Raw genomic sequence first — 13,406 nt, forward strand, 5'->3', positions numbered from 1 at the left:
TGGCCGTACCCACTGGGAACTATATTTATATAGTTCTCACCCCACGTGGTTTTGGGGATTTCAGGTTCACACGTGAGCGGTGTGGCGGCGCGAGGAAAGGGCATAGCTCCATAGATAGCGCCCTACCACTGAGACCAGAGATAACAGTACCCTGAGTCGGTTACTTAGGGATGTAAAAAGAGAAAAGAACAAAGTTGTAATAATTTGTAAGAACTTGATTGTATTTGGAGGTTAGAATCAAGGAATCAAAAATGTAATATATGATGTAAAATGTATGTGAGCTGAATGCTTGTAATAGCATAAATGTATTTATGTTTTTGATACTTTCCTTATGCAATCTTTGTTTGTATGTTGTTTCTGGTTGGAACCTCGTGTATTGTATGGATTGTGATGCCTTAGACGTACAGGGAAGACTCTGTCCACGGTACAGAAAAAAACATGTCCGTTCGACGATTTGTTGTCGTGCCCGAATCCGACCAAATTGACGGGGCTCGGTGCGTGACAATATCCGTGTAGGTGGACACCTTCCATTTTGTGTTGGTTTGGATAGGTGTATTTGACCCTATTGTATAGAGACCACTTGATGTATTTGGTTATGTTACTTGGGTTACTATGATGTATATTCTTTTGGATTTCTATATATAGTTGTTTTACTTTCCTTTCACGTGTTGTTTTAGTAATTAGTTTTATACATATGCTCTGGTTATCATGCTAGAATTACTTTTTCTTGTTCATTCTCTTAATTGTTTATTATAGACGCCTTGTGTGCACCTGAGGCTACCTTGTGCATGCAGCGGGTCAGTGCACAAGTCGGGTAGGCTTCCGCTGTGGGCGCAAATTTCGAGGGTCATCAACCGAATTGTTTGATCCATGGTGGGCACAAATTTCGAGGGTCATCATTCGTAGCCGTTTCACCTCCTCACACGGTTTTGGGAAGGAGGATTTTTGACTGGGTCAGCAATTCAAGAATTCGGCTCGCAGCAGAAGGAAATGTTACTATATGGCAAATTTGGAGAAAATAATATATAGTTATAGATAATTTACTATTCATAGTATAAGTAAACGTAAATTGTAAACTAACATAATACTATATTTTGTTATCTTATTATTTATAAAATATAGTACTTTTTATTTTATAAATTATCAGTTGGCATACTTTTACTATTTTATGAATGCAAGTGGTGAGTCTGTAAGTAGATACCTCTAACTCATCCAAATTATGTACAATTATCTGAAGCAATTCTTATTATTATCCTATTCCAATTTTATGATGCAAATTGGGGCTTCTTTATGTAGGTTGGTTCGCTGGTTTCATATTACAAGATACCATTGAATCAAGTACTTTTGGTATATATATCATATTGTTGTTATGCAACTATTGATGTTTAGTTCTTACTATTAGTTTTTGATGGTTTTTAGTTTTGTTACTTTGCAGATGTACGATGATTTGGATTTACCTTTTGCAAAATTGCGTCTACTATAAAATGTCGAAACTTAAAATTTTAATTTTTACATTTAAAAGTGAAATTTCAACATTTAAAATTTAGTATTTGATTTTTTTTAAATTCAATTTGTAATTTAATATTTAAAATATTTAATGTTTAAATTTAAAATTTGAAACTTAAAATTAAAAATTGTATATTTTTCCTTAATTACTAAAACTAAATGTTAAATTTTTTTGTTTTAAATTTTAAATTTTAGTTTCTAAATTGTAAATTTTAAATTTTATACGAAAATTATAAAGCTTAAAATTTTGAAAATTATATATATTAATTTGCTGAAATATATCATGGAATTTCAAATTATCTAGCTGAATTTCTAAAAATTCAAAATTACAGCGCGTTATTCAATACATATAAAAGTTTAGAATTTAAAAAAATAAAAATTAACAAGACTCTATATAAAATCATATATTTAAAATATACAAACTGAATTAAGATAAAATATGTTTTTAAAAATTTAAATTTATAAATTGTTAATTTCAAATTTTAGAATTTAAATAAAAGGGAAAGGGAACTAGAAATTTTAAACTTTAAATAAATTACGTAAATTTTACGCCGCGAAGCGCTGGCACTTGTTTACTTAATACTAGAGCCGCATCTCTCAAGTAAATACCAAAAAAGGAAAAAGAAAACAAAAAAACAGAAACAGAAACAAAATCAAAAACAAAACTAGAGCTGCACAAAGCAACTTTTAACTGGCCCCATCTTTTACTCCGGGCCCACCACCACGTGATATACTGAAAAGCTGGGAGCGAAGAAAAACAAAACACTAGAAGCAAACTTCAAACGCTACTGCTGCACCCGAATAAGGTCCCTGTTTACTGTTCCTCGTCTCGCCAATGATAAAGTTTGCTGTCCGGTTCGGACCAAGACCGGGGTAGATCAGTTCGGTCCGGCCCGACCGGTCACCGCCCAAACAAGAGCCCGAACATCACATGTACTGGATCCACGACACCGAGATGGGGCTCCGAACCTCGTGGGTCCCATCCGCCCAGATGAGGTGCCCATAAACAGGCTCGGGAACCGCCGCCGCCGCCGTCGCCACCGTAACCGCGAAGCTCCGCCGCTTCGCCGCTGCAGAGAATGCCAGTTTGGTCGGCTTCACTGCAACCGAGACACGATTAACAGCCGCGCTAGCCGCCATCTCCACCCTCACTCGGTAGACGACGTCCGCCGATGTCCCCACATTCGTGGCCGTCCTCACCACCGTCCTGCTCTGGCTACGGTTCGCCGCGCCGCCGTCGAACACCACCGAAATGGACGGGTAATTCAGGTCGGAGGCAGAGGCCGAGGCCGAGCGGGCGCAGGTGACGGGAGCGTGGGTGATGACCTGGATGGTGCTGGGCTGGTAGCCAAGGGCGCAGAGGAACGCGACGTAGTCGGCGTCGCCGAGGTCGTAGACGAGGCCGGGGTCCATGGCTCGGCCCAGATTGAGGTGTCCGGCGCCGAAATCGAGTGGCGTCGCGGGCCGCCCGGTGGACTCGTCGGCCACGAACCCGCCCCGGTTGTCGGCCACCGCCGCCGTCGTCATCATGGCGGAGCGGATGGCGGCGGGGCTCCAGCCCGGGTGCGCCGACTTGAGCAGCGCAGCCGCGCCGCTCGCGTGCGGGCACGCCATCGACGTTCCCGAGAGGATGTTGAACTCGGTCCGCCGCCCGTCCGCGTCCAGCCCGGTGGGCCCCGCAGCCCCCGTCCACGCCGCCAGTATGTTGACGCCTGGCGCGACCAGGTCCGGCTTGAGGACTTCCGGAGTTAGCCCGTTGGGCCCGCGGGCGGAGAAGGAGGCCACCACGGGCGCCGGCTTGACCCCGACCACGGTGCCCCTGAAGGCTATGCTGGCCACGGGGCTGCGCTCCGCGGCGACGTAGGCCTTGAGCGCGTCGCCCTCGACGGCACCCACGGCGCACGCGGGGAGCACGTGAGCATCGCCCACGAGGCCCTGGCCGTTGGAGGCGCCGTTGGCGAGTATCATCCCGGCGCCGCCGGCCTCCTTGACCACCAGCCCCTTGGCCACGCGGGGGCTGCTGCCGCGGTCGCAGATGACGATCTTGCCGCGGACGAGCTTGGGGTCGAGGGAGTTCTCCATGCAGAGCGAGGCGGAGAGGCCGCCCGTCCGCCCCGGGTAGACGAGGGGGAGGGCGGCGGCGAGCGGCTCTCCCGAGTAAAGCGACACGCCGGCGAGGCGGCGGCCGTCCCCGAGGACGACGTCGGCCGGGAAGGTGCGATCGATGGTGCTGGCCCCCACGGTGGTCAGCCACGGCGCGAGATTGGTGACGGACATCCCCGTCGGCCCGTCGTTGCCGGCGGAGGTGGCGACGAAGACGCCGCGGGATGCGGCGCCGTAAGCGCCGACGGCGATCGGATCTAGGTAGTAGGGGGACGCGACGCCCTCGCCGCCGCCGATGGAGACGGAGATGACGTCGACGCCGTCGGCGACGGCGCGGTCGAAGCCGGCGAGGATGTCGGAGTCGAGGCATCCGGAGCTCTTCCAGCACACCTTGTAGGCGGCGACGCGTGCCTTGGGGGCCACGCCCTTCGCCACCCCGGCGGCATACCCGCCCATGCTTGCGCCGAAAGCGATGCTGCCGGCCGCCGTCGACGCAGTGTGCGTCCCGTGGCCGTCGGCGTCTCTGGGCGAGCGGAACTCCGCGGCCGTCCCGTTGACGCCACCATCTGCGTCGGCGAGGGCGGCGGCCTCGGGGAAGGCGGCGTCGTGGCCCTTAGTGAAGAAACGGGCGCCTACGAGCTTCTTGTTGCAGAGAGAAGCTGGGAAGCCGGGTCCGGAGTCGCAGCCGCCGCGCCAGCGGGATGGGACCGGGGTCAGGTTTCGGTCGGAGAAGCTGCGGCGCTCGGGCCAGATGCCGGTGTCGAGGACGCCAATGATGACGTCAGAGCCGTAGTCGGAGAGGGACCAGAGGCCGAGCCGCGTGCGGAGGCCGAGGAACTGCGGGGAGCGGGTGGTGTGGAGGCGTCGGACGCGGTCCTCGAAAACAGCCAGCACGGCCGGATTGCGCCTGAGATCAGCGGCACGGCCGGGCTCGAGGGACGCCGAGAAGCCATGGAAAACCGTGTCGTAGACGTGGAGGAGGTCCAGAGGCTCACTGCCGCCGGAGAAGGCCCCGGAGACGTACCAGTCGCCGTGGATTGGGAAAACGGCCGGCTTGGCTCGGTGATCCACCCGGACGATGTACGTCTTCTTCCTCTTTCTCTCGGTCGTAATACTAACATCCTCAGCTAGGTTTACGGTCGCGAACAGTACTAGGATTAGCAGTAGAAGGAAGGAAAGAATGGGCGGAGGCGAAGCTGCCATTAATTTGATGGACGGAGGAGAAAGAAGGGGAAGGACGAAATAAGTGATGGAGGACTAGTGCAGTGACGGAGGAACAGATCGAAGATGTGCTGTGTTGTGCCCGGAGTGCGGATGACACCTCACACCTGTGCCGCACGAGTGAGACGGTCACAACTCGAAAGGGGGCGGACAAGTGCGCGGATTAAAGAAGTAAGTGGTTTCTAAAGTGTAGACGTGGCTCAAGCATTTTTGTCTTGCAACCAATTAAGTGCTTAGGTGTGGAAAGGAGGATATCTGCCACAGCGGACGGTGGAGAAGCCGGAGGGATGCAATTCAGATTGTGATCATTTCTTTATTTCTTGTTAAGCCCAAAGTGAGTTATCATGGCAGGCCTCTCCTTTTAAAATTATTAAAACATTATTTGGTTCAGAAATTAGGAGAGAAACTACCAAGTAACCCATGCGTTGCATGGGATTATAATTATAATATCATTTTTCTATAATTTTAGATAATTTAAAGCATACAATTATTTTATTTTTTTAGCTTTTAGTATTTACATGATCTCAAATCATATTGTTTGGTAATATTTGCCTTAATTTCAAATTGTTGGATAAAATTAATTAAATACCTAAAAATCAATTGTCGCAAAAATCACATAGATTTTTACATACCTCTTTATGGTGCGGAATTAATGTTGTGATTATCAGGATCTGATCTCGTCTTGTTTTACGAACTCGTTGATCCGCCAACGTCCCGTCTCAATTTGTTGCACGTTGTTCTTACTCGTTGCAATCCGGCTACTAGAGTCGATCGCCGCACACCACCCAAATCCCTAGGGTTTATGATGGTGCCCTAGAGCAAACCTGAGAGAGAGAGAATTTTGATGGAGAGATGATTCTTATTTTTCTCATTGTCTTGTATGTAGTCAATACCTCATGTATTTATAGGCCATAAGGAAGATATTAATCTTAATCATATTCTAACTAAATCTCACATAGATAGAGATTTAAACAGATTAGGATTTATTTGTTAGATTTATTCTTTAGTCCAAGTGCATTAGGAATATAACAGATAATTATAAATAATTATTTCTTATCCCATATGGATTAGAAATATTTTAGATTAGTCCCAATATGGACGAATCCTAACATCTCCCACTCGTACACACTTGGTACTTATTCATACTTTCTCATCCCAAATATATTCTCATCTCGTTCTGCTCTTTATACGGGAAATGGTTGGTGCGATCAGTAACGAGAAGAATCATAAGTGAAGAGTGTTATATTAAGCCACCATCCGAACTAACATAACACTACAACTCCAAATCTCGTCTATACCCCAAATCACTGAACTACACCAGATCATAGCATCTCTGATCTCTTAGAGCAAACTAGATCTCTCTCATTAATGTATTTGTTCTCATAATTATATTGACAACAAATATCAACATAATCGCCCGGGCAATGAGTAACAAATCATAGGTGTATTATCAAAAGATTTTTTCTTAGATGCCTCATGTCAATCCATTTCAACTTTACTACTTTCCTAGACATGTTCCGTTGGATCGAATCAATCATAGCCCTTGGATATCATGCTAAAGTAGCATCACCAAGTATCCACTTCATAACATGGTTCTAAGTCCCAAAGGGTACGCAAAACTCACACAGCGACGAAACGGGAATCAATTTCGTCACTCTCTAAAACATAGTGATCGATCTTGCACATACGGTATGAACGTATGCTATGGTGGAGCTACCTTTAAGGACATGTCACGCTCAAAACACCATACGAATGTCGGTTTTGTTGTAACTCAAGATAACAAACCTCAAGACAGTCACCCACATGGTGTCTTCTTTACATTCGGTTTCATATAGGCCAAGTAGAGTCGTGGACCATTTCTACTGTCGACTTCGTACAGTCTCATCTTAGCTCATCTAAGGCGACATTCAAGATTTAAACACTCGCCAGCTCTTATAGCGCAAAGTGGATCACCTGCATTACTAACTGCATTTATGTGATCTTATTTGTCTCATCCTGCTCGCTCTCCTAGCGACAGGGCGATCACCCGTGTGAGAGGGCTGATCAAGGGCCTGGTGACATTCATTCTCACAAGGATATTGTGCACTAATTTAAAATTTAATAAACATGTATATGAATGAAAAAAGATTTCAAAAATATTTATTAGCAAAATTATTAATACAAGATATATATAAAAGTCAAGTCCTACACAAACCCAATCCTCTAACATGTTTATGAAAAACATTTCTAACAAGGGGTTTAGTAAAAGGATCTGCTATCATATCATCAGTAGATGCAAATTTAATTACAATCTGTCCCTGTGCAATTATATCTCTTATGAAGTGATATCTGGTCTCAATGTGTTTAGATCTTCCATGATACTTTGGATCCTTCGCATAAGCTATCGCTGCTTTGTTGTCACAATAGATAATAACAGCATCATCTGCACGTGCTGTTACACTCAAATTTATCATAAATCTCCTTAGCAAAACAGCCTCTTGTACTGCTGCTGTACATGCAATGTACTCCGATTTCATAGTCGATAAGGAGACACATGATTGTTTCTTGCTACACCATGAAATAGCAGCTCCTCCAAGTATAAATGCATATCCCGAGATAGATTTGCATTCATCTCAATCTGCGGATCCATCAGCGTCGGTGTATCCCGTCAATCTAAGCTCTCCTCCATGATAGCATAGAGCAAGGTTCGCAGTACCTCGCAGATATCTAAAAATCCTTTTAACTGCTTGCCAATATGCTGCACCAGGATTACTCTGATATCGACTAACCATGCCAACAGCGAAACATATGTCCGGTCGAGTACACATCATTGCATGCATCATGTCATGCCCCGAACCGCACTACCCGAAGACGGTACCAATTTGGTCCATTTCGAGGGCGGTGGGCGTGATGCCGAACGGACAGAGTCTCCCCTGTCCGCCCAAGGCTAACCAACGAGATTGTGTACAACAAGTCCCCAGGAGAAACAACTTGATTTCATACACAATCAAACAGCGATAACACAAACAGTGTTAAAACCATCAAGAGTAAGCGATACTAGTAAAAGCCTACAAGTATACAAAAGAGAGAAACATAACTATTGAACCATGAATTTAAGCATTTAAATACAACTTGCATTAAACTCTTTAAACCTTCATACATGTTTCCAAAATGTAAAATACATCAAGTACTCTCCAAAACCTCACCCTATACAACATCTACTCTCAAAACATAAGCACAGGGTGAACTAATGCAAGTAGGAAAGTAAGCTACCAACTGGTACCACTAGGGCGCCAAGCCCTTGCCGTGATCCTCCCGCTCGGTCGGGACACTCGAACTAGCGCCTGCAACAACGGGTGTGAGAACTACGAATAGTTCCCAGTGGGTTCGGCCGCCGACTCCACCGATCTACCCACTAGGTCGAAGCAGGCATAGAGAGATATATGCAATATATATATATAAAGCTAAATTGATAAAAAACAGGTATGATAACTGAGCAAGTAAGGAACATGAGCAAGTAGGTAGGATCATGAATATCTAGCTATGCCTCAATCTGATAGCATGCATGCGTGAACAATAAGTAAAGCTGGGTAGTAAGCTACTATGAACAACAACAACAAGTAATGAGTGTGACTCAATAAGTTACCCAATCTCATGGTGAACTCGAAGTTCACAAGCAAAACTCACGTGTAAGTCTCATAGGGAAAGTCTCACTGAACTACTCCCGAGACCGCCTGCGGACAGCACACTGACTGTCCCTCTAGTGACCAACCTCCGGAGTGCACAGCTTGCGGGGAGCGACCCCTCCAAGCGCAGACAGGCTATGTGAGCGCGATCAACTCACGAACAATAGCAACCTACCCTCTAAGGGTAATCTCATCATGGAATCAAGGTGTTCTTGTACCCAATCTCATAGTGTCTCAACTACACTAAGGTTCTCATATCAAATTATCAACAATCATATGTCCTTCATCAAAGTTTTCTATATCTAGATGCCACTTGTCATAGTTTTCTAAACTAGATGCCACTCGTCATTTAGACTCATTTTCAACACTAGTTACATCTTACTAGTTCTTTAGCAACATAAACATTAATCATTTCATATAGGGTCTAGGTTTTCATGCATACTAGATCATGGATCAATCACAAGATATAAAGCTACTAGCATGCAATATAAGCAACAACATTCATTTTCTAACCCTATATGCAACATGAATAAGATGCAATTAGATCAATAATAAACTTAGACATAGAACGTAGCCCCATGGCTTCGGGATGGTCACCACCCACCTTGTGGTAGTGCCGAAAAGCTAAGAAACTCGGCGTCGAAATCCACGTGCGCCGCTTCAACACCTCGGGTCAAAACGAACCCTAGAGCGACCAAAATGGCGATATCTCCGCGCTCGCTCGACGGATCGACGAACCGTCTTCGCCTACGCGTTCGGGAGCATAACAATTAGGTTTCGGACCCATCAAAATAGATCAAAACCCAATATTCCCAAAAATCCCAAAAAACCAACCCTAGGTTTAGCACCCAAGGGAAACCATGGTTTCTAGCTTCAATATGAGCTAAATCCATGTCCTCTAAACTCATTAGGTTCCATTTGAACCATTAAAAGCAACAAAACCTCCCAAACCTTAGAAATCACAAGTTAGGGTTGAGGCTTACCTCTAGGGTTGCTCCAAAGCAAGCCCCTAGCTTGAGCAAGAGGAGGGAGAGAGCTTCAACTTCCCCTCCTTGATCTTCTCCTTCCTTTCCTTCTTCTTCTCTTTCTTTCTCTCCTTCTTTTCTCCTTCTTCTTCTCTTTCTTTCCCTTTTTCGGTTTAGAGAGAGAGAGAGAGAGAGAGCAAGAGAGCTGAGAGAGAGAGGGAGAGAAAATGAGAGGGAGTGGCTGAGAGAGAGGTATAAAACCTCTATTGTAACAAAATCCCAAAAGCCCCCTCAAAAAAACTAATTTTCCAACCAGATCCACATTTTCGGGTCCCTTGTACCGGTACACGGGTTCTTGTACCGGTACAAGGCCTGGCAGACAGCCCAACCCGAGGCTCGGTTTCTCGGTTGCGCAGTGCTTGTACCGGTATAAGACCCCCTTGTACCAGTACAAGGTCTGGCAGCCTCCAACCCGAGAGCTCGGTTTCTCGGGTGCGCAGTGCTTGTACCGGTACAAGGCCCCCTTGTACCGGTACAAGGCCTGGCAGCCCCCCAAACCGAGAGCTGCGATGGTTGTACCGGTACAGCCATCACCCTTGTACCGGTACAACAGCTCCAGAATGCTGTTTTCTCTTCTCTTCGGCTCTACTTCGCGCCGATCGATGTTAGAACCATTCCAACTCCTTTGGAACTCATTTTTTGCTCTTCCAAACTTGTTGGAATACTGAATGGAACTTGTCCAAACCGTTCAATTGCCCACTTTGGTCCATTTGGCCAAAGTTAGCCACAAACCATCAAGTTTCAATATCTCACACATCAAGCTGCCAACTGCGCTCGCATATGGGACTTTTTCAATCTACTTTCTGTCTTCTTCTGATTTAGGGCACTGTTCAAGGCTAAGATAATGATCCTTTTCCATTGGAGTGTTAATAGGTTTCGAATTATGCATTCGGAATCGCTCCAAAATTCTTTTGATGTAAGTCTCTTGAGACAAACTTAAGAATTTTCGAGATCGATCCCTATGGATCTTGACTCCCAATACATAATACGCTTATCCCATATCCTTCATCTCAAAAGTAGAGGACAACCACTCCTGTGTGGTGATTATTAACTCCATATTATTTCCGGCCAACAAGATATCGTCTACATATAGTGAAAGGATAAGAAAACTCTTTTCTTCCCTTTTAACGTACACGCAATGGTCTTCTTCGATCATCACAAAGCCTATTGAAATAATTGCTCTATGAAAACGTTGATACCATTGCCTAGACGATTGTTTCAAGCCGTAAATGGAACGTTTTAAGCGGCACACTTTGCGCTCTTGTCCTTCGGCTATAAAACCAGGAGGTTGATTCATATAAATCTCCTCGTCTAGTTCTCCATTGAGAAATGCTGTCTTCACATCCATTTGGAACAGTTTCAATTCTAAATGTGCGACGATAGCCAAAATTAGGCGAATTGAGACTAACCTCACCACTGGGGAGAATGTCTCTTCATAGTCTACTCCATCCTTTTGGGTGTATCCTTTCGCCACTAATCGGGCTTTATATTTGTCAATTGATCCATCCGCCTTATGTTTTATTTTAAAAATCCATTTATTTTTAATAGTTTTGCGTCCAGACGGAAGATCAACTAACTCCCACACATTATTCTTAGCCATGCAACTTCCTTGTAATCAATGACATCAGACGCGGCGCAGCCGATACCGCCAGAATCTGTATGATGTCCTCTCTGACTGTCCATCGCTGTCTGCAGGATGACACGCGTGCGAAATCGAGTGGTGCCAAGTCTTCTTGCAGATTCTCCAAAACGAAGTAAAACTATTATTCGGATCTGACACGATTACTTCGGGACCTCCGTGCAACCTTACAATTTCATCCAGATATCCTGCCCAAACTTGTCGCCGACCAGTGTGGTGTAATCGTAGAAGTGTGCCGTATTTGGTCATCACGATCCAAACACCCAGATGCGTCGTGGCCAACTCCGTCGACAACGGGGCAATCCAGACCTAGAAGTCCATTGCGACTATTCTCCCATTTCCCGACAAACTGGAATAGGTAAACTTTGGAGCTTTCCACTGGAAAATCGACAAGCGGGCCTCACTTGCTGGGCATACAACGGCACTCGTACATAGGCCCAAATAGCTTTCAATGCCGGCCACTAGTATGTGACTGGTCATTTCAGATCACGGTACATCTTTGGTGCCACTCGGGTGAATGCTATAAGGAGTCCGATGTGCCTCTTGCAATATTAACTCCGGACCTCCTCGTCTCGCTCGGTACGTCCACCATCCGTTCGAAACCGAAGCGCACCCATCAGCGTCTACACTGAAATCACCGCCAGTGTCCACTCTCGATGTCTCCGCCAGCTACCGCTTTTGGAGATTGGGGTCCGCGGTTTGCAAACTCTTAATGCTGCTCCAACAAGGTCGTTGGAACAACGAGCCGTCCGTAAGCACGAGACGGGATTTCCGGAGCACCACCGTCGAGATCTAAATCGCTCATCTCCTCCACAGTGGCTCCTGATTCTGACCCAACATAGCAAGATTTTCCACTGATTTCCTGCTAGCGCGTCGCCACATCACGTTTGCTTTTCCGGGGGTGGTATAGGATGTGACATCCGACAGTCCTTCAATAATTCCAACCACCGTCGCTGTTCGCATATTGAGCTCCTTTGAGTGAATAGGTATTTACGACGCTTTTTGGTCTGTGTATATCCACAGACGCGCGCCGTACAAGTAGTGCCTCCATAATGCTTGAGCAAACCACTGCGGCCAACTCCAATGTGGACTGGGTATTCTTCTACAATAGCTTTTCAACTGACCGGAAACGCATAAGCGAATTCACTTCCCCAGCCTTTGCATCAGCACACATCCCCAAACCCGTATTATGACGCCCCAAACCCGATATAGACGCTCGCTATATCACTCAAAAGTTCGTCTTGGCACCGGTAAGGCGAGCACCGAGTAAGAAGTTAATCTATCGCTCAATCTCTTGAAACTTCGGTCGCGACTCGTCACTTCAAATGAACTTGTCCTTTCCGTTCAGACGGTAGTGGATTCGCTACGATCTTCGAGAATCCCTCCATCAACAAGCATATAATAACGCGCTAACCCACGAGCTCGAACTCCGGTGACGTTAGTCGGCGAGGCCAGTCCTTGAATCGGGCTCCACTTTCCCGGGTTTTCCCCCATTACTAGACTACTCCTCTCTCGAAAATGACATGCCCAAGAAATTGCAACCATCTCGCCAAAAAGTCGCATTTCTTAAACTTAGGCATACCAACCTCTCCTCCCCGAAGGATTTGAAGCACTATCCTCAAATGCTCGCATCTTTCCTCGTCGCACGGCGAATAGACTAGATGTCCGTCTATGAAACCACGACAAATCGGTCCAATACTCCTGAAGACAGTTCATATAGTCCAATGGAACGCTGCCGGCGTTGTAACCCACGCATGACCGTGAATTCAAATGCCCATACCGGCGTGCGAACAGCGGTCTTCTTGCACATCCTCTCGGCTTGACCTTACGGAGCGTGATGAGTAACCGACTGTAGTCTAATCTTGAATAAACCCGAGACTCTCTTGCAATATCAAACAAAATTTCGTCAATACCTCGCAACGGGTACTTGCTTCGTGATCGTGAGCGCTTGTTCAACTCGGCGATAATCTAACAGAGTCGAAAACGATCCGTCCTCTTTCGGCACGAATAGGAGCGGCCCCCACGGTGAATACACTTGGCCGTAATAAATCCTTAATCAGGAGATCTATCAGCTGAGCCGGCAACATCCTTCAATTCCGCCGGCGCCATCCATAGCGGAGCTTCGGAGATAGCGCGGTCTGAACCAAATATCTATCAACATAAACTGATCTTTTCGGTCTGGCGGGCATTCCCGTATACTCCGCGGGAATATACGTGCTGGAAATCCCGAACCACAACAAGCTCCTC

The 13,406-nt window shown here is 46.2% G+C and overlaps 1 protein-coding gene across 1 annotated transcript; it reads right to left on the reverse strand.

Moving 5' to 3' along the window:
• Positions 2,018-5,223, reverse strand: LOC109711770 (subtilisin-like protease SBT1.6). Its single transcript, XM_020234988.1, has one exon. The coding sequence runs from the start codon at positions 4,810-4,812 to the stop codon at positions 2,434-2,436; it is 2,379 nt and encodes a 792-aa protein (XP_020090577.1). The 5' UTR covers positions 4,813-5,223; the 3' UTR covers positions 2,018-2,433.

Source organism: Ananas comosus, linkage group 6, assembly GCF_001540865.1.
Source record: "Ananas comosus cultivar F153 linkage group 6, ASM154086v1, whole genome shotgun sequence".
Lineage (NCBI taxonomy): Eukaryota > Viridiplantae > Streptophyta > Magnoliopsida > Poales > Bromeliaceae > Ananas > Ananas comosus.

Coding starts and splice junctions, on each gene's coding strand:
- LOC109711770 (XM_020234988.1), bottom strand. CDS start 4,812: ATGGCAGCTTCGCCTCCGCCCATTCTTTCCTTCCTTCTACTGCTAATC.